This window comes from Entelurus aequoreus, linkage group LG01 (genome assembly GCF_033978785.1).
Source record: "Entelurus aequoreus isolate RoL-2023_Sb linkage group LG01, RoL_Eaeq_v1.1, whole genome shotgun sequence".
Classification (NCBI taxonomy): Eukaryota; Metazoa; Chordata; class Actinopteri; order Syngnathiformes; family Syngnathidae; genus Entelurus; species Entelurus aequoreus.
In genome coordinates this window covers 99952858-99976072 of record NC_084731.1, presented here as the reverse complement: position 1 = coordinate 99976072, position 23215 = coordinate 99952858, and the positions used below count along the sequence as shown (strand labels likewise).

Here is a 23215-nt window from a genome sequence, read left to right as displayed (position 1 = left end):
TTTTATTTTTTTATTTTTTATTAAATCAACATAAAAAAGACAAGATACACTTACAATTAGTGCACCAACCCAAAAAACCTCCCTCCCCCATTTACACTCATTCACACAAAAGGGTTGTTTCTTTCTGTTATTAATATTCTGCTTCCTACATTATATATCCATATATATCAATACAGTCTGCAAGGGATACAGTCCGTAAGCACACATGATTGTGCGTGCTGCTGCTCCACTAATAGTACTAACCTTTAACAGTTCATTTTACTCATTTTCATTCATTACTAGTTTCTATGTAACTGTTTTTATATTGTTTTACTTTCTTTTTTATTCAAGAAAATGTTTTTAATTTATTTATCTTATTTTATTTTATTAATTTAAAAAAAAAAGGACCTTATCTTCACCATACCTGGTTGTCCAAATTAGGCATAATAATGTGTTAATTCCACAACTGTATATATCAGTATCGGTATCGGTTGATATCGGTATCGGTAATTAAAAAGTTAGCTACCCCCTACCCTAAAACCTCGGCCCCCTCAACCTCCTCATGTTCTCTCAGGGAGAGCATGTCCCAAATTCCAAGCTGCTGTTTTGAGGCATGTTAAAAAAAATTATGCACTTTGTGACTTCAATAATAAAAATATGGCAGTGCCATGTTGGCATTTTTTTTCTCCATAACTTGAGTTGATTTTTTTTGGAAAACCTTGTTACATTGTTTAATGCATCCAGCGGGGCATCACAACAAAATTAGGCATAATAATGTGTTAATTCCACGACTGTATATATCGGTATCGGTTGATATCGGAATCGGTAATTAAGAGTTGGACAATATCGGAATATCGGATATCGGCAAAAAGCCATTATCGGACATCCCTAAATTGAATCAATTATTTGCAGCCCTGGTTTGTTTTGAGAATGTCTTTCAGCGTTACATTTTTGCTTGTTTGCTACTTTCTTGCCACATGTGTCACTCGCCATTGTTGCCTCAAGTTCAATCTGTGGTTTAGAGATGTGAAACTGTTTTTTTAATGGCTCATCTAAGCTAGTTTTAGATAACCGCGCATAATAACGTGTCACATTTCTAGAAGCCCTTGGCGAGCTACTGGTAAGGCGAGCCCTGCTGCACACATTCATGGCCTCAGTTAAACAACAAGAGCTGCCCACTCAGGCTGTGTTATCTATCTAAACTAACAAACAACTGTTTTTATCAAAATGTATATAGAAACCATTTTCTTACCAAGCTCCTTATGTGGTCATACTAGGGTTGTCTTGATACCAATATTTTGGTACCGGTACCAAAATTTATTTCGATACTTTTCTAAATAAAGGGGACCACAAATAATGGCATTATTGGCTTTATTTGAACAAAAAATGTTAGGGTACATGAAACATATGTTTATTATTGCAATTTAGTTCTTAAGTAAAATGTTGAACATACTAGACAACTTGTCTTTTAATAGTAAGTAAACAAACAAAGACTCCTAATTAGTCTGCTGACGTATGCAGTAACAAATTGTGTCATTTATACACCTATTATTTTGTACACATTATGACGGACAAACTGTAAAAATTGTTTATTAATGTACTTGTTCATTTACTGTTAATATCTGCTTATTTTCTGTTTTAACATGTTCTATCTACACTTCTGTTAAAATGTAATAATCACTTATTCTTCTCTTCTTTGATACTTTACATTAGTTTTGCATGATACCACACATTTAGGTATCGATCCGATACCAAGTAGTTACAGGATCATATATTGGTCATAATTAGGGATGTCCGATAATGGCTTTTTGCCGATATCCGATATGCCGATATTGTCCAACTCTTTAATTACCGATACCGATATCAACCGATATATACAGTCGTAGAATTAACACATTATTATGCCTAATTTGGACAACCAGGTATGGTGAAGATAAGGTACTTTTTAAAAAAATGAATCAAATAAAATAAGATAAATAAATTAAAAACATTTTCTTGAATAAAAAAGAAAGTAAAACAATATAAAAACAGTTACATAGAAACTAGTAATTAATGAAAATTTGTAAAATTTACTGTTAAAGGTTAGTACTATTAGTGGAGCAGCAGCACGCACAATCATGTGTGCTTACGGACTGTATCCCTTGCAGACTGTATTGATATATATTGATATATAATGTAGGAAGCAGAATATTAATAACAGAAAGAAACAACCCTTTTGTGTGAATGAGTGTAAATGGGGGAGGGAGGTTTTTTGGGTTGGTGCACTAATTGTAAGTGTATCTTGTGTTTTTTATGTGGATTTAATAAAAAAACAAAAAAAAACAAAAAAAAACGATACTGATAATAAAAAAAACGATACCGATAATTTCCGATATTACATTTTAACGCATTTATCGGCCGATAATATCGGCAGACCGATATTATCGGACATCTCTAGTCATAATTTAAGTCGTCATGTGTCCAGGGACGTACTTTCTGTGTTTAAAAACAAAATATGAATTTTTAAAGAAAAAATATTTTGTGATGATAAAAAATATTGATGTAATCATAGTACTATCGACTAGATACACTCTTGTACTTGGTATCATTACAGTGGATGTCAGGTGTAGATCCACCCATGGCATTTGTTTACATTGTGACGGTGGTGAGCTATTGTATCCTCCTACGCTGTGTTGTTAAAGTTAAAGTACCACCGATAGTCACACACACACTAGGTATGGTGAAATTACCCTCTGCATTTGACCCATCCCTTTGTTCCACCCCCTGGGAGGTGAGGGGAGCAGTGAGCAGCAGTGGTGGCCGCGCTCGGGAATCATTTTGGTGATTTAACCCCCAATTGCAACCCTTGATGCTGAGTGCCAAGCAGGGAGGTAATGGCTCCCATTTTTATAGTCTTTGGTATGGCATGTTTAGCTATATCTTGTTTTGCAGTGATAATGATACTTGTAAGAAACTTACTTTAATTGTCGCCATGGAGGCAAGGATTAGTCATTTAGAAGTAGCTAAAACACTGCTGATTGCAGATGGATGTTAGCTGCTAGCTAGCTAGCCATGTCTTAAAGCGGCTCTTCCTGAGGGTGTTTCAGTGTTATAACTTCACCTTTATCTTTACTTTTTACACCAAAATGCGTCCATTCTCCCTTTTCTGTCTACACACTGTGTCTGCTTGTAAGTACTCTGTGAACTGTCAGTAACTACAGTTGGTCGCTACATCTGTAAGTGCAAGTTAAAACTCTCCAATGCAAGGCGAAAACCGTTTATCAACAACACCCAGAAACGCCGTCGGCTTCGCTGGGCCTGAGCTCATCTAAGATGGACTGATACAAAGTGGAAAAGTGTTCTGCGGTCTGACGAGTCCACATTTCAAATTGTTTTTGGAAACTGTGGACGTCGTGTCCTCCGGACCAAAGAGGAAAAGAACCATCCGGATTGTTCTAGGCACAAAGTGTAAAAGGCAGCATGTGTGATGGTATGGGGGTGTATTAGTGGCCAAGACATGGGTAACTTACACATCTGTGAAGGCGCCATTAATGCTGAAAGGTACATACAGCTTTTGGAGCAACATATGTTGTTACCATGGACGCCCCTGCTTATTTCAGCAAGACAATGCCAAGCCACGTGTTACATCAACGTGGCTTCATAGTAAAAGAGTGCGGGTACTAGACTGGCCTGCCTGTAGTCCAGACCTGTCTCCCATTGAAAATGTGTGGCGCATTATGAAGCCTAAAATAGCACAATGGAGTATATATATATATATATTGAACAACTTAAGCTGTACATCAAGCAAGAATGGGAAAGAATTCCACCTGAGAAGCTTCAAAAATGTGTCTCCTCAGTTCCCAAACCTTTACTGAGTGTTGTTAAAAGGAAAGGCCATGTAACACAGTGGTGAACATGCCCTTTCCCAACTACTTTGGCACGTGTTGCAGCCATGAAATTCTAAGTTAATTATTATTTGCCAAAAAAAAATAGTTTATAAGGTTGAACATCAAATATGTTGTCTTTTTTAGCATATTCAACTGCATATGGCTTGAAAAGGATTTGCAAATCATTGTATTCCGTTTATATTTACATCTAACACCATTTCCCAACTCATATGGAAACGGGGTTTGTATATCTATGCACCTTACGTGAATGTTATCACTGGTAATGCTGATATCTAGTCATAATATATCTTCTATGCAGCGTACATGAATGTTATCACTGGTAATGCTGATATCTAGTCATAATGTATCTTCTATGCAGCGTACATGAATGTTATCACTGGTAATGCTGATATCTAGTCATAATATATCTTCTATGCAGCGTACATGAATGTTATCACTGGTAATGCTGATATCTAGTCATAATGTATCTTCTATGCAGCGTACATGAATGTTATCACTGGTAATTGTGAAAACAAAAGACTTTCAGGCTGCACTTGGCCCACAGCCTCTGGCTTGAATAGGACTGTTGTAGAATTCCCAGGTGCTTAGTGCTTGTTACAACAGGTTTGTGCCAATAGTTCAGAAGTTAGCTCATGTGGATCTTGTTGGTACTAAACCCAAGGAATGCTTTGGTTGTGTTGCTATTCCTTATAAGATAGGTGCATATCTCTCAATCCATAGCTCGTAATTGTTTCTTGCACCACGTTGTCACACAAACATACCATCAATTCACTACACAATTGTTGTTTTTCAAGTCTAATCACAGATGAAGCAAATGTCTGAAGTATCTTGGTCTAGTCATCGATAACAAACAAAGGTTGGCAATATCTCTTGACGATCTAGCACAAAGACCTGTATCGTAACACAAGGTTGTAGGATACGGGCTGGCGTCACAGAGGGTTAGGGTTAGGGTTAGGGTTTTTGACGTAACCGCCGATATTATATATATATTTTATTTACAACTACAACATAAATACATACAATATATACACAGATGATATTTAGTATTACAAAATAAAACATTTTGATAAGTTGGTTGTTTGAAATGTATTTCGAACATCTTTACAATTGCAGTATGATACATCACATAGTTTCATTTTTCTTCAAAACATGTCCGAAAAGGAGTAGGAAGAAGCAGAGCTTATTTCATCCTCAGAGCAATTGCAGTACCAACACATGTTCACTTCCTGTTCTTCATAGCTTCTTCCACATTCATTCATTCTGAGTACAACACTTCTTTACATAAATACTTGAGTCACACAATCACATGAATATTATATTATTTTCAATAAGTTGTCATAATTCTTCCTAGTACTTTGCAAACAATTTTGTAGTTTGAACAGTTTCTTAAAGTGAGTCAAATTAGAACTTTGTTTGATTTCTTTGCTTAATCCATTCAAGCGGTAGAAAATGGACGGATGGCATTCCATGATTTAATTCCACATACTGATATACCAAAGGTTGTAAGTGTTGTACGTGCATACAAATGTTTTAAATGACATTGTCCTCTAAGGTTATATTTCTCCTCTTTTGTTGAGAAGAATTGTTGTACATTCTTGGCTAGCAGGTTATAGTTTTTGTACATCATTTTAGCTGTTTGCAAATTCACAAAATCATTGAATTTCAATATACTTGATTTAGTAAATAAAAGTTGTTCTCTATATCCAACATTATGTATTATTCTAACTAGGGATGTCCGATAATGGCTTTTTGCCGATATCCGATATGCCGATATTGTCCAACTCTTTAATTACCGATACCGATACCAACCGATACCGATATCAACCGATATATGCAGTCGTGGAATTAACACATTATTATGTCTAATTTGGACAACCAGGTATGGTGAAGATAAGGTCCTTTTTAAAAAAATGAATCAAATAAAATAAGATAAATAAATTAAAAACATTTTCTTGAATAAAAAAGAAAGTAAAACAATATAAAAACAGTTACATAGAAACTAGTAATTAATGAAAATTTGTAAAATTAACTGTTAAAGGTTAGTACTATTAGTGGAGCAGCAGCACGCACAATCTTGTGTGCTTACGGACTGTATCCCTTGCAGACTGTATTGATATATACCGTAATTTCCGGACTATAAGCCGCACCTGACTATAAGCCGCACCAGCTAAATTTAGGGGAAAATACAGATTGCTCCATATATAAGCCGCACCCGACTATAAGCCGCAGGGTTTTGATGTGTAATTAGCGTAGTATATAGGGGTTCCTGCTACCACGGAGGGGATTGTCGGGACAGAGATGACTGTTTGGGAACGCAAAGCGTCCCATTTATTAACAATAAATCTTTCAATCAAACTTTCACATCTTTGACATGGCGAACAGCATTCGTGCAGAGTACAAATAATACAACGGTGCAAATTAATACAAAGTGCTCGCCTGTACGTTATCAAAATAACCAGCCTACCGGTATATGAAAAGTCAGTCTTTAATCATTGTGTCGTCGTCTTCCTCCTGCGTACTAAAACCACCGAAATCCTCTTCGTCGGTGTCGGAGAAGAACAGGCCGTAAATAAGCCGCACCCTTGTATAAGCCGCAGGGACCAGAACGAGGGGAAAAAGTAGCGGCTTATAGTCCGGAAATTACGGTATTGATATATAATGTAGGAAGCAGAATATTAATAACAGAAAGAAACAACCCTTTTGTGTGAATGAGTGTGAATGGGGGAGGGAGGTTTTTTGGGTTGGTGCACTAATTGTAAGTGTATCTTGTGTTTTTTATGTGGATTTAATAAAAAAAAAAAAAAAAAAACAACAAAAAAAAAACACGATACTGATAATAAAAAAAACGATACCGATAATTTCCGATATTACATTTTAACGCATTTATCGGCCGATAATATCGGCAGACCGATATTATCGGACATCTCTAATTCTAACTGATATTTTCTGTAACACAGTTAGTGAATGAAGCGTACGTTTGTAATTATTTCCCCATATTTTTGCACAACTCAGATATGTAACACTAGTGAGCAGTAAAGAATATGCAGTGATTTTTGGTCCAGAACACATTTTGCTTTATTCATTATTGAAATATTTCGTGCTACTTTTTTAAAAATATTTTTATATGAGATTTCCAGGTCATTTCCTCGTCTATTGTTACACCCAAAAATGTGCTTTCTTTCACTCTTTCAATGTCTACTCTGTCTATTTGTGGAGAGTAAGTTATTTGTAATAACCAATGCTCCTTTCTGCTAAGCTGTGCTCTGTCGGCCTCCCCCCGTTAAAAATCGTTGATGTAAGTCGTGTAACAAACTGAGAAAATGAAGTGAACATACTCTTGTGTGTTAGTACTTGCTATGAAGTGGAAAAGTGCCAGCATCAAATAAGATTTGCTTCCTCTTACTCCTTTACGGACATGTTATAAAGAGGAATTAAAATATGTAAATAAGTGATGGATCATATTAAAACTCTGTACATGTTTGAAATAAACTTCAACCAACCAATATTTCAGGGTTCCTTACGAGGAAACCTTACAATGTAAACTGCTATACAATTGATTATCTTGCAAGTTATTGTGATGTAGTCAAATCCCATGTTTTTACCCGTTTTCAGGAGATTTCCCATATTTTGGAATGCAAATATAGATGCTCCTCTCAGACACGTGTAATAAAGGTGTTAGTGATATCAATCACTGATGTTTTTGGCCAGAACATTAGCGCAGCATAAAAGACTCAGACTTCCTTTTATTGTCATTCAAATTTGAACTTTACAGTAAAGGTAAGAACGAAATTTTAAAGTTAGAAGTTAAAGTAGCAATGATTGTCACACACACACTAGGTATGGCGAAATTATTCTCTGCATTTGACCCATCAACCTTGATCACCCCCTGGGAAGTGAGGGGAGCAGTGAGCAGCAGCGGTGGCCACGCCCGGGAATCATTTTTGGTGATTTAACCCCCAATTCCAAGCCTTGATGCTGAGTGCCAAGCAGGGAAGTAATAGCTCCCATTTTTATAGTCTTTGGTATGACTCGGCCGGGGTTTGAACTCACAACCTACCCATCTCAGAGCGGACACTCTAACACTGAGTAGGTATTTTAGGTTTATTAGCAGTTAAGGAAGCCGATAACCGATATTTGGAGCCGATATTGATTTGCAGTAAAATTGAGCTAAACATGAATTGTTTTCGTGTGTTTTTTGCCCGGTGGTGCGGGCCCCTTTGGGGCTCCACAACAAAGGGTGGCAGTTTTGTGACTTTAGCGCTGCTTTTTGGTGGACTTTTGGATCGGCCGTGTTTGCACCGGGACGGAGTTGGCTCTCTTGGTTGCTTTGTTAGGTCTGTTCCTGTCTCTGGCCGTGGTGACCCCCCACCCAGCAGACGATGGCGTGGAGCCATAATAATAATAATCAATAATTTTGCATTAGCTGGTTGTAGTGCAGGATAAAAGAGCAATAAGGTGCAGATATAAATAAATAGATTACTGTACAGATAAATATATTGCACTTTTGGATAAGCATCCAGGTTTATGGATTTATGTTATATTGTCTTTATATTCCAGCCACTTAATCCATTTTGGGGGGGAATTGAGGGGATTATTATGATGCGTTCAAGTGTCTTACGGCCTGAGGGAAGAAGCTGTTACACAACCTGGAGGTTCTGCTACGGAGGCTGCGGAACCTCTTTCTAGAGTCCAGCAGTGAAAACAGTGAAAATGCAGAAGTTTCCTAAAAAATAATGTTAATACAAAAAACTTAAAGCCATGTCCAGCTGTTTATATACCAGGATAAGATATGATATACCAGGGGTCACCAACGCGGTGCCCGCGGGCACCAGGTAGCCCGTAAGGACCAGATGAGTAGCCCGCCGGCCTGTTCTAAAAATAGCTCAAATAGCAGCACTTACCAGTGAGCTGGCTCTATTTTTTAAATGTTATTTATTTACTAGCAAGCTGGTCTCGCTTTGCCCGACATTTTTAATTCCAAGAAAGACAACTCAAATAGAATTTGAAAATCCAAGAAAATATTTTAAAGACATGGTCTTCACTTGTTTAAATAAATTCTTTTTTTTTTTTACTTTGCTTCTTATAACTTTCAGAAAGACAATTTTAGAGAAAAAAATACAACCTTAAAAATGATTTCAGGATTTTTAAACACATATACCTTTTTACCTTTTAAATTCCTTCCTCTTCTTTCCTGACAATTTAAATCAATGTTCAAGTAAAAAATTTTTATTTTTATTGTAAAGAATAATAAATACATTTTTATTTAATTCTTCATTTTATCTTCTGTTTTTTCGACGAAGAATATTTGTAAAATATTTCTTCAAACTTATTATGATTAAAATTCAAAAAAATTATTCTGGCAAATCTAGAAAATCTGTAGAATCAAATTTAAATCTTATTTCAAAGTCTTTTGAATTTCTTTTAAAATTTTTGTTCTGGAAAATCTAGAAGAAATAATGATTTGTCTTTGTTAGAAATATAGCTTGGTCCAATTTGTTATATATTCTAACAAAGTGTAGATTGGATTTTAACCTATTTAAAACATATCATCAAAATTCTAAAATTAATCTTAATCAGGAAAAATTACTAATGATGTTCCATAAATTCTTTTTTTTAAGTTTTTCTCTTCTTTTTTTCGGTTGAATTTTGAATTTTAAAGAGTCGAAATTGAAGATAAACTGTTTCAAAATTTAATTGTAATTTTTTCCGTGTTTTCTCCTCTTTTAAACCGTTCAATTAAGTGTAAATATCATTAATTATTAATCATAGCATAGAGTTAAAGGTAAATTGAGCAAATTGGCTATTTCTGGCAATTTATTTAAGTGTGTATCAAACTGGTAGCCCTTCGCATTAATCAGTACCCAAGAAGTAGCTCTTGCTTTCAAAAAGGTTGGTGACCCCTGTGATATACTTTATTCATCCTACAATGGGGAAATGACTATGTGGTTGCAGTGCAGATACAAAAAATCCACAGAAATAAGGTAAAAAGAACAAGAGAGAAACCAATAAACAACACAAAGGACATTAAAGAGTACAGAGCTGCTGCGACCAGCGACGCCATTTCTACATACAGCTACAAATGTAAAACACAACGAAAAACCATAAAATGAACAAACAAAACAAAAACACCATTTCAACACCGCAGGGGTTTCTGGGGAGGAGGGGGGGGCACCTCAGCCAGAGGTGGGAACAGACCTAACAAAGCAACCAAGAGAGCCAACTCCGTCCCGGTGCAAACACGGCCGATCCAAAAGTCCACCAAAAAGCAGCGCTAAAGTCACAAAACTGCCACCCTTTGTTGTGGAGTCCCAAAGGGGCCCGCACCACCGGGCAAAAAACACACGCAAACAATTCATGTTTAGCTCAATTTTACTGTAAATGAATATCGGCTCCAAATATCGGTTATCGGCTTCCTTAACTGCTAATAAACTGGAGAAACCATATCAGTCGATCTCAGTGGAACCTTGATTTACAAACTTTTAGATGGAGCCAAATGTGCCTTTGTGTGCTGTCTGTGTCCGAGCGCTTCATTCCTTCATTTTGTGTTGCGCCTGCAAGCAAAAAGCAGGGCACAGTATTTTAGTGCGGAGAAGGAGCCCTCCACGTCACTTGCGGCACATTGCAGGACTCTACCAGTCACTCACTACTCAGGGATCAGCGTGTGTGCCCTTTTTTGTGTGGAGGTTTTTTCAACTTTTGTCCATTTTGCCAAGTCATTATAAGTCCAAAAACTCAATAGACCAATGTAGAAAGAAGGGAATGGCTGTGGAGTTAGACTATTTGCGAGATGTACATTAATGGCGCTCACTAATATGCAAGAATTTACGAAGCAGGCGTTGTACTCCAGCAAGTTTTAATTGTGATGAGACCAGGCTTTTCTGTAAAATGATGCCAGAGCAGACTTATCTGTCCTTCCTCCCTGTCAGCTGCTTTCTCCCCCGCTCCTCTGCCAATGTAAATGTGGGTGGATTTTACATTCTTAAATGTTCACTATTGTAGCAATATAATTGTTAAAGCTAAGGATTTGTGTGATTTCTGATAGTTTGTGAGGGCACCGTAGTGGCTTCTGAGCGTGTGGCCACAGCAGCGCATGCAGCACAGTTCAGCTTGTTATTAAATAGAAAGTTTATTCATCACCCCCTTGTTTTGTTAGTTTGATGTACAGTACTGTAGGGTTGTGAATCTTTGGGCACCACACGATTCCATTCAGAACGATTCAAAATCAATACTTTTTTAATAACATTGGGCGCCAGTTCTATGATTAACTACATTTCTATGTAAAATAAACAGCTCTAAAAAAATATTTTCGGTATTACTTAAAAGAAAACTGTGGTTTTGTTTATAAAATTATACTCAAATATTTAATAAAGTGGCTGGACAGGACAGATTCTAAAACAATATATATGTATATATATATATATTTAATCAGTATTTAATTATATTGAAATAAGAATCGTTTCCAATAAGAAATGACATTCATTCTAATATCATTTTTTAAACCCTACAGCACTTTATATTATGTTCAATGTGTACAAACCTTCAGTAAAATATGGTCGATCTGGAACCCAATATTTATATTCACATTGTTTCTTATACTATACTGGACCCCGACTTAAACAAGTTGAAAAACTTATTCGGGTGTTACAATTTAGTGTTCAATTGTACGGAATATGTACTTCACTGTGCAACCTACTAATAAAAGTCTCAATCAATCAATCAAAACCAACTTTACGATTTATGAACCCCGTACAAGAACCAACCAACCAACCAACCAAGTCTGTAAATTGAGGTTCCACTGTGTCCAACGCACACATCCAGCCAGTGTTATTTTCCACACAATAACACACATGTTGTGGACTCAAGAGGGCTGCACTGACTGTGTGTTCACTCTTCCAGGCTCACATCAAGTTCCCGGTCGACTACCCCTACTCTCCACCTACCTTCCGTTTCATCACCAAGATGTGGCACCCAAACATCTATGAGGTATTTGTCCTTTCTGTTTACTGACCGTACTTCCAATGTCTTTAATGACCACATTTGTTGTTTTGCCTCTTTCTCCGTATGGGCTAAATTGCACCTAGCGGTAACTATAATGCTCCCTCACCCCTTACCAGAACGGTGATGTCTGCATCTCCATCCTGCACCCCCCAGTTGATGATCCTCAGAGCGGTGAGCTGCCCTCTGAAAGATGGAATCCCACCCAGAATGTCAGGTAAACATTTTTTACGACTGCACTTTTTGGGTAGTTTTGCTTATAGTTCACAATACTTGTGAGAGACAAGAACACGTTTTTTTTGCAGTCTCATTTATAATAATCGTCTCGTTCTAGGTGGCTAGCAAAGCTGCTAATTGGAGCAATTCATTCTTCCTCTAAATCACTCTAAAATGCATCCAAAAAGTGCCAACACTACTTATTTCACGCTCCATAACCAGTTTAATAACCAAGCTATAGCGACATTGTTATTGTAAGAGCCAACTCTTTTTTTAGCGTAGTAAAACATCGCCTTGCAACGACATTCTATGGCGTTAGCCGTAAGCTTTTTTGATTGATTGAAACTTTTATTAGTAGATTGCACAGTACAGTACATATTCCGTACAATTGACCACTAAATGGTAACACCCCAATAAGTTTTTCGACTTGTTTAAGTCGGGGTCCACGTTAATCAATTCAGCAGCTGAATGGCTTTTGAGTTTGTAATGCACAACACAATGTGACAGGACACCAATCTGTACTGAGTGAAAAACATGAACAATAATATTGCAGTATCTGTAAAGTATTATTTCATGTTTTGTTTGTACACAGCTAGCTCGACAGTGTGCGTAATTGTAATAACAAGCATGACGTGCTGCATGGATAACGATCAATATTATAGTGGCTCAGACAATGGACAGTTGTCCTCTTGGTCAAGCTGGCCAGGGACGTTTCCAGTTGATGTTGGGTAGGTGGAAACAACTTTCTACCACTGCAGGGTTTGTCAGCGCAATCAGTTCGTCTTTTGTTGTGCTCTTTTCAGCAAAACACTCTCCTTCCGTCTGCTCCAACGTTTCATTCACCCTCTCTTCATGCTGGCTTAGTTTCTATAACAAGTAGTCCATCCTCCGTATATTCAGGTTAAAAAATATAAGGTAGTGAATCCTCATTAGGGATGTACAGTATATTCCCTTATCGATACCGGTATTTATCGGTACTGTTATCGGTACTATATGTAATTGGTGGAATTAAAGATGTGTAAGAATTAGGGGTGTAACGGTACACAAAAATTTCGGTTCGGTACGTACCTCGGTTTAGAGGTCACGGTTCGGTTCATTTTCGGTACAGTAAGAAAACAACAAAATATAAATGTCTTGGTTATTTATTAACCAAATTTGTAAACAATGGCTTTATCCTTTTAACATTGGGAACACTATAATAATTCTGCCCACGTTAATCAACATTAAACTGCCTCAAGTTGTTGCTCAGATTAAATAAAAATGACAAAACTTTTCTTCTACATATAAAAAGTGCAACATTAAACAGTTTCAAGTCAACTCATCATGCTTCATTTATTACAGCATTTGGGAAGCCTGTAGTTGATTTTTATTATGTAAATGTTATATTTTTATCAACATGTGATAGCAGGGACATTCAAAACTAGGCTGCTGCATTACTAATGATTACTGTAACTATAGCTGAAAAAATAGTACAGTAGCAATAGGAGAGACTATTCATCCCTGAACACCATGGAGTTCATGTAGGCTTAATGATGCACTTACATTATTATATCAACAATCAGAGACAGAAACTCTTCATTTAACATAAAGTCCTTTTTTGCTGCTTCAACACAGCTCAATCAACACAGAAAAAGGTCAACTGAAATAACAGACAGACAGGGCTTTGCTGTCCGTAACACACACACACACACACACCACAAAATGAGCTAATGTTATGCTAAAAGCTAATTAGCCTTCACCTCAAGCCAGGACTGTGAGCGAGCTGAGTTGCCGTTTATGTTTCTAGAAGGTCAACGGGCTCATAGTGATGTTACTAGTAGTTGACTGGGAGGTGTTTATTATCATTTGGGGAGAGTCCGCTGCCTGATGATTACCTGCTAAACACCTATTTGCTCATGACGATGCTGGAGCACTGACTCCATGCGCTCTGAATACGCACTGCTGATTGGCTGTTACCTCCAAAGACATGCACCTGGGGATAGGCCCCTCCCACCTCCAAAGACCTGCACCTGGGGATTGGCCCCTCCCACCTCCAAAGACATGCACCTGGGGATTGGCCCCTCCCACCTCCAAAGACATGCACCTGGGGATTGGCCCCTCCCACCTCCAAAGACATGCACCTGGGGATAGGCCCCTCCCACCTCCAAAGACATGCACCTGGGGATAGGCCCCTCCCACCTCCAAAGACATGCACCTGGGGATTGGCCCCTCCCACCTCCAAATACATGCACCTGGGGATGGGCCCCTCCCACCTCCAAAGACATGCACCTGGGGATAGGCCCCTCCCACCTCCAAAGACATGCACCTGGGCATAGGTTGATTGGCAACACTAAATGGTCCCTAGTGTGTGAATGTTGTCTATCTGTGTTGAGGTGGTGACTTGTCCAGGGTGTACCCCGCTTACCGCCCGAATGCAGCACCCCCCGCGATCCCAAAAGGGACAAGCGGTAAAAAATGGATGGATGGAAGAAGTCAACTATATGTGCAATACAAGGTGAAATGCAGTTATGTCATCTTCTTGTAAAGACCACACGGATCCATCACTCTCTTTCTCTTCATTACAATTACACTCAGCTGGAAATAATATTAATATATGGCATGCATGTGCAGACCAAAGACCTTTTACGTGTTATATCATAACAAATATATCATATAAATCAATACAATCAATTAGCATGTCATGTGAGTGTGCATTGTGTAACAATAGGAATTGTTTGTGTTTATGTTGCACACCGACGTATTTGAGTGACGGACCGGAAGCCATGTTGAGTGTTAACAGCTAGTGATATATGCATGTGTGTATAGTGTGAGCTACTGTATGTATAGTGTGAGCTACTGTATGCATGTGTGTATAGTGTGAGCTACTGTATGTATAGTGTGAGCTACTGTATGTATAGTGTGAGCTACTGTATGCATGTGTGTATAGTGTGAGCTACTGTATGTATAGTGTGAGCTACTGTATGTATAGTGTGAGCTACTGTATGCATGTGTGTATAGTGTGAGCTACTGTATGTATAGTGTGAGCTACTGTATGCATGTGTGTATAGTGTGAGCTACTGTATGCATGTGTGTATAGTGTGAGCTACTGTATGCATGTGTGTATAGTGTGAGCTACTGTATGCATGTGTGTATAGTGTGAGCTACTGTATGTATAGTGTGAGCTACTGTATGTATAGTGTGAGCTACTGTATGTATGTGTGTATAGTGTGAGCTACTGTATGTATAGTGTGAGCTACTGTATGCATGTGTGTATAGTGTGAGCTACTGTATGTATAGTGTGAGCTACTGTATGCATGTGTGTATAGTGTGAGCTACTGTATGTATAGTGTGAGCTACTGTATGCATGTGTGTATAGTGTGAGCTACTGTATGCATGTATGTGTAGTGTGAGCTACTGTATGCATGTGTGTATAGTGTGAGCTACTGTATGTATAGTGTGAGCTACTGTATGCATGTGTGTATAGTGTGAGCTACTGTATGTATAGTGTGAGCTACTGTATGCATGTGTGTATAGTGTGAGCTACTGTATGCATGTGTGTATAGTGTGAGCTACTGTATGCATGTGTCAGTGGATGCCTCAAAGCAACTTTATGGATTATTATATTACATTCATTTTGCATGAGTTAATTCATATTGGCCTGTGGATGAATGGATCGCTAGGAGGACGCTTGATAAAATGCGGTTGTGACTTGTAAGGTGCGTTCACTTCAAACTGTCAGCGTGTTATGTTACATGTCCATGGTTTAATAGTATTGTTGATCTTCTGTCTATCCTTCCAGTCAGGGGTTTATTTCTTTTGTTTCTATATGCAATTAAAGCAAGATGCTATCACGTTAGCTCGTAGCTAAAGCATTTCGCCGATGTATTGTCGTGGAGATAAAAGTCACGGTGAATGTCCATTTGGCGTTCTCGACTCTCATTTTCAAGAGGATATAGTATCCCAGGTGGTTTAAAATACAAATCCGTGATCCACAATAGAAAAAGGAGAGAGTGTGGAATCCAATGAGCCAGCTTGTACCTAAGTTACGGTCAGAGCGAAAAAAGATACGTATTTCACTGCATTCTAGTCCGTCACTCTAACGTTCCTCATCCACGAATCTTTCATCCTCGCTCAAATTAATGGGGTAATCGTCGCTTTCTCGGTCCGAATCGCTCTAGCTGCGTTGAAAACAATAGGAAAATATGAGGAAGTGAACAACTGACAACGTCACGCTACTTCCGGTACAGGCAAGGCTTTTTTTAATCAGAGACCAAAAGTTGCAAACTTTATCGTCTATGTTCTCTACTAAATCCTTTCAGCAAAAATATGGCAATATCGCGAAATGATCGAGTATGACACAGAATGGATCTGCTATCCCCGTTTAAATAAAAACATTTCATTTCAGTAGGCCTTTAATGTGTAGCAGCGGCCGCGGAATTGATCGTGACAATGTGGCATAATAATGTCAATCAGCTAGAACAAAAAATACCGATAGCAGTATCTTTAGTCCAGAATCTTCACGGTCCTCATGGACCGACCTAATTAGGAACCGGTATCAAAAATACAGGTACTCGGTATACATGCCTAATCCTCATTGTACAAAAAAGACAATTACAATTGTGCGTGCGTTAGGGTTGTGCGGCATATCGCTACTAGTATAGTATCGCGGTACTAATGAATAAAAAACGGTACTATAGTCTGTTTGAAAAGTACGGGTGCTGTCTGTCTGTGATCCAAATCTTGTGATTTGGATCACATCGGACTGTCTGCCCCGCAGGATTTTTGAGGACCAGTCATAGACAATTTAGAGTGAAAAGCACATTTTATTTTCACTGGCATACAAAACATTCTAACTTGGATTGTTTCCCTGGCTTGGAGACTCTCCGGCGAAGACACAACAAACTCCCTTCTTGTCTCTCATGGACACACACCTGTTGTTTTTGATTTTGGACTAGCGACTGCACAGACATCAAGGCCGCGGAACAGAGACACACTGCAGGCTTACACACAAACATGCATCCAAAAAAATACACGCCACACATACACACCCCCTCCAACCCAACGCCCTCAACGCAAATCCCGTAGGGGTGATGAAGGGATGGTCAGCGCCTGAGAGCTGCGGCCTACCACCATGGCCCCGCACTCCCTTCCCTCTGTTGCTAGATATCTGGAGATGTATGTTGTAATATGTATATGTGCTTTGCTATGGAGGGGTTTTTCCCACTATAGATTGTATTTTTGTACTCATCCTTCCCCAGTGTTTTACCTTTTTTCCCTTTTACGGGGCGCCTTGTGGCGACCCATCAGCGTTCCTGTTCTGTAACCCTGTACACTGTTTGTCTAATCTTGAACGGGTTTGTGCTGAAAACAAAGTTTCATTGTACTTGTGCAATGACAATAAAGATCTATCTATGTATCTATCTATGTATCTATCTATCTATCTATCTATCTATCTATCTATCTATCTATCTGTCTATCTATCTATCTATCTATCTATCTATCTATCTATCTATCTATCTATCTATCTATCTATCTATCTATCTATCTATCTATCTATCTATCTATCTATCTATCTATCTATCTATCTATCTATTGTTGGAAGCAGATCAGAATCATATCCATATTTAAGTGTTACTTCTTTCTAAAAACTCCTATAGTCATATTTACATCAGCTAATGTCTCGTGTGGTACAAAGTGCTTGTATTCGAGTGTTCTTGGTTAGAGTCATAGCGCTGTTTATTCTCTTTGTTGAGACTGCCATTACATTCCTAAGATAAGGAGCACAGCTAGACTGGGGAAACAGCAGGCGGGGGACAGAGGGAAGATCACGGGACTTCCGGGGTTTTGAGGGGAGACCGAGCTAGACCGATCTGGACCGGGCTGGGGAACGCTGGTGTGCTGGATTGGTCTCAGTTTGTCCTCTAAGCTTGGAGAATAAACCACAAAATACCAACTGCTGCCTGTTGATTGAATATAAACATCAGCTTATGTGCCATAAAAAGAATCTGGGAGAGACTTAGATATTAACATTAAATTAACAAGGAGATTAATAATCCATTTTTACAGTTTGTCCCTCATAATGTGTACAAAATAATAGGTGTATAAATGACACAATTTGTTACTGCATACGTCAGCAGACTAATTAGGAGTCTTTGTTTGTTTACTTACTATTAAAAGACAAGTTGTCTAGTATGTTCAACATTTTATTTAAGGACTAAATGACAATAATAAACATATGTTTCATGTACACTAACATTTTTTTGTTAAAATAAAGCCAATAATGCCATTTTTTTTTCATAGCGAAATACATTTTGCTACCGGTATCAAAACATTGGTACCGGGACAACTCTAGTGTGTGTGTGTATAAAACGCTGTTGGAGGGCTTTGAAGGCAATATAAGGGAACCCTATTAGCCGCATCTCGCAAGCGTTTTTTTAATCTTTAGAATCCTAAAAAAAGGTGTTTTTGTCTCTCATAATGATTGTGAATGACAGACCAAATTCCCCCAAGAAAGTGCAGTTCCTCTCTAAGTCAAGGTGTAGCAACGATGGCAGAGGTGTGTGCTATAGAACTACAGTGGTGTGTGCTATAGAACTACAGTGGTGTGTGCTATAGAACTACAGTGGCATGTGCTATAGAACTACAGTGGTGTGTGCTATAGAACTACAGTGGTGTGTGCTATAGAACTACAGTGGCGTGTGCTATAGAACTACAGTGGTGTGTGTTATAGAACTACAGTGGTGTGTGCTATAGAACTACAGTGGCGTGCTCATGTTGGCATGTTTTTCTTGTTAACAGGACAATTCTGCTGAGTGTCATCTCTCTCCTCAACGAGCCAAACACTTTCTCACCTGCAAACGTGGACGCCTCTGTCATGTTTCGCAGATGGAGGGACAGCAAAGGCAAAGACAAAGAGTATGCTGAGATCATCAGGTAATAAATACTGTACTATTTATTGTTGGCTGTTTTTACCACACTAATACAGATATCAACTCATCTTATGTACAAACCCCGTTTCCATATGAGTTGGGAAATGGTGTTAGATGTAAATATAAACAGAATACAATGATTTGCAAATCCTTTTCAAGCCATATTCAGTTGAATATGCTACAAAGACAACATATTTCATGTTCAAACTCATAAACTTTATTGTTTTTTTGCAAATAATCATTAACTTAGAATTTCATGGCTGCAACACGTGACAAAGTAGTTGGGAAAGGGCATGTTCACCACTGTGTTACATGGCCTTTCCTTTTAACAACACTCAGTAAACGTTTGGGAACTGAAGTGGAATTCTTTCCCACTCTTGCTTGATGTACAGCTTAAGTTATTCAACAGTCCGGGGGTCTCCCTTCTGCTATTTTAGGTGCCACACCTTTTCAATGGGAGACAGGTCTGGACTACAGGCAGGCCAGTCTAGTACCCGCACTCTTTTACTATGAAGCCACGTTGATGTAACACGTGGCTTGGCATTGTCTTGCTGAAATAAGCAGGGGCGTCCATGGTAACAACATATGTTGCTCCAAAAGCTGTATGTACCTTTCAGCATTAATGGTGCCTTCACAGATGTGTAAGTTACCCATGTCTTGGCCACTAATACACCCCCATACCATCACACATGCTGCCTTTTACACTTTGCGCCTAGAACAATCCGGATGGTTCTTTTCCTCTTTGGTCCGGAGGACACGACGTCCAGTTTCCAAAAACAATTTGAAATGTGGACTCGTCAGACCACAGAACACTTTTCCACTTTGCATCAGTCCATCTTAGATGAGCTCAGGCCCAGCGAAGCCGACGGCGTTTCCGGGTGTTGTTGATAAAAACGGTTTTCGCCTTGCATAGGAGAGTTTTAAATTGCACTTACAGATGTAGTGACCAACTGTAGTCACTGACAGTGGGTTTCTGAAGTGTTCCTGAGCCCATGTGGTGATATCCTTTACACACTGATGTGGCTTGTTGATGCAGTACAGCCTGAGGGATGGAAAGTCACGGGCTTAGCTGCTTACCTGCAGTGATTTCTCCACATTCTCTGAACCCTTTGATGATATTACGGAGCGTAGATGGTGAAATCCCTAAATTCCTTGCAATAGCTGCTTGAGAAATGTTGTTCTTAAACTGTTCAACAATTTGCTCAGGCATTTGTTGACAAAGTGGTGACCCTCGCCCCATCCTTGTTTGTGAATGACTGAGCATTTCATGGAATCTACTTTTATACCCAATCATGGCACCCACCTGTTCCCAATTAGCCTGCTCACCTGTGGGATGTTCCAAATAAGTGTTTGATGAGCATTCCTCAACTTTATCAGTATTTATTGCCACCTTTCACAACTTCTTTGTCACGTGTTGCTGCCATCAAATTATAAAGTTAATGATTATTTGCAACAAAAAAAATGTTTATGAGTTTGAACATCAAATATGTTGTCTTTGTAGCATATTCAACTGAATATGGCTTGAAAAGGATTTGCAAATCATTGTATTCCGTTTATATTTACATCTAACACCATTTCCCAACTCATATGGAAACGGGGTTTGTACTTGGTAATTTCATGTCAGTAACTACACTCCTTAACTGCACTAGGCATTTATTTATTGTGCTGTCTCAAGCTAGCTTAGCGGCTAGTTTAGCTTTTATTATACCGGCTCTGCGTTTGTAGCCTCGTCCTCCAGTGATAACGCTACTTAAGATATTAAGAAATGCAGTTTGTTTACCGCAGTGGAGGTGATTTATTATTAAGTGAGAGGAGCGGCTCCACACTGTGTATGGAGACACATATTAAGCTGCTAGCTTGTCAGCTGTGGGACTAAAAAAAGAAAGAAAAGGTGTCAGTCAGGACCTAACGCCACCTTTTGATTGGCCCGCAGGAAACAGGTGACGTCCACGGCGGCGGACGCCGAACGGGACGGGGTGAAAGTGCCCACCACACTGGCCGAGTACTGCGTCCAGACCAGGGTGCCGTCCCAGGACAGCAGCTCGGACCTGCTCTACGACGACCTTTACGACGACGACATGGAGGAGGACGAGGACGAGGACGACGAGAGCGACATGGAGTCCATCGGCGAGGCCGGAGGCGCCAGCACGGCGGAGGACGGCGAGACGTCCACCAGATGTTACGACAACCAGGACGACTCCGGCAACGAAGACTCGTGATGTTGTGGATATTTACTCTTTGCCAACTCCCCCTAAGCCCCGCCCACTCTCCGGTGTGTGTGTGTGTGCGCGTGTATACAGTGGGGTCAAAAGTCTACTGCCAAAAAAAAAACAACCCAACCCTTTTCATCATTTATTAAACAAATAAGTCCAATAATGTTTCTCCCATACTTCACTAAAACTTTCCACCATTTGCCTTAATTGAAGCTTGCGCTCCACACAAAAGATGGCAGCAGCCCAGGAGTGCTTTTGTTTTTGCTTTTGTTAGATTTAGCAGGTGGGAAATGTTCTTTTCATCAACAGTCAATTATATTATTTCACAATTGCCAAAGCATTTTTTACATACTCTTAAAAAAAATATTTTTAGTTTTTACGGCAAAAATCTGGCAACTCAATTGCCACAATTTGACCATTTATTGTTTTTTACAGCCTACTAAGCATTAGCAACCAGCTAAGTTGGCATCATTTTACATAACTTTTACTGTTTCTTATAGCATTTTTGGGGAAATGCAAAAACTACCTGCGCTTTTTAGGACTACCAATAAATCTGCAACAGTTTCTAGCATGCATAGAAAACTTGTTTTTTACGGAAAAATACTGGCAATACAGATGGCAGAATTTTATCCCCCAAAAATGGTTGAACATTTTTTTTTCCATCTAAAATAATATGCTGTAGAACCACTGTGGGTTTTACAGCATAAAACTGATAACAAAATGTTACAGTAAAATAGTGTTTTTACATAACATTACGTTTAGAAATCTCCAGTCAATTGCCAGAATTTTTTGGTAAAATTCCAGTGTTTTTTACAAAAAAAATTACATTTTTTACGGTAAAATTCTGTCAACTGAGCTGGCAGTTATATACTGTAAAATATATGGTTGTTGTATTACTGTAAATGGAAGGTTCAACTGTTTTTTTAATGATTCAATTCTGGCAATTGAGTTGCCATTTTTTTATCGTAAAAAAGCTGTTGTACCATTTTTTTCCGTGCACAGTAAAATGCTGTAAAAAACAATAAATTTCACAGTAAAATTATGGCAACTGATTTAAAGAGATTTTAACGTAAAAAAACATTAGTACCGTTTATTTAATTTACATATGTAGTAAAAAAACTCACTCAATTTTACGGTAAAAAAAACAAACTAGCAGCTTTAGTCACCAGAATCTCTCCGTAAAATTCGGTTTTACAGAACATTACTGTAAATGCAAAAAAAACTAACAGTTTTTATTTACGATTAAAAAAAAATCTCCAGTCAATTGCCAGAATTTTTAGGTAAAATTCCAGTGTTTTTTACAAAAAAACATTACATTTTTTACGGTAAAATTCTGTCAACTGAGCTGGCAGTTATATACTGTAAAATATATGGTTGTTGTATTACTGTAAATGGAAGGTTCAAATGTTTTTTTAATGATTAAATTCTGGCAATTGAGTTGCCATTTTTTTATCGTAAAAAAGCTGTTGTACCATTTTTTTCCGTGCCGAGTAAAATGCTGTAAAAAACAATCAATTTCACAGTAAAATTATGGCAACTGACTTAAAGAGATTTTAACGTAAAAAAACAAAACATTAGTACCGTTTATTTAATTTACATATGTAGTAAAAAAAAACTCACTCAATTTTACGGTAAAAAAACACCTAGCAGCTTTAGTCGCCAGAATCTCTCCGTAAAATTCAGTTTTACATAACATTACTGTAAATGCAAAAAAAACTAACAGTTTTTATTTACGATTAAAAAAAATCTCCAGCTCAATTGCCAGAATTTTTCTGTAAAATTAGTGTTTTTAAAGCATTTTAACCGTAAATGGAAAAACTACCTTTTTTTTTTTTACGGGCAATATTCTGGCAACATGAGCTGCCAGTTTTATACTGTAAAATAAAGGCTTGTGTGTACGCTGCATTACTGTAATTGGAAGGTACAAAAGTCTTTTTCTAAGATACAATTCTGGCAACTAAGTAGCAATGATAGTCACACACACACATGAGGTGTGGCGAAATTATTCTCTGCATCT

The 23215-nt window shown here is 38.3% G+C and overlaps 1 protein-coding gene across 1 annotated transcript in view; it reads left to right on the top strand.

The window, feature by feature from the left end:
- The window catches only part of ube2r2 (ubiquitin-conjugating enzyme E2R 2), a 34140-nt gene extending 11120 nt beyond the window's left edge, over positions 1–23020 (top strand). Inside the window, exons 3-6 of the mRNA XM_062063229.1 lie at positions 11763–11849; positions 11981–12078; positions 18855–18989; positions 20919–23020. Coding sequence (XP_061919213.1) covers positions 11763–11849; positions 11981–12078; positions 18855–18989; positions 20919–21204 — 606 coding nt within the window. The 3' untranslated portion in view covers positions 21205–23020. The remainder of the gene's footprint in view (positions 1–11762; positions 11850–11980; positions 12079–18854; positions 18990–20918) is intronic.
- Positions 23021–23215: the final 195 nt, after the last annotated feature.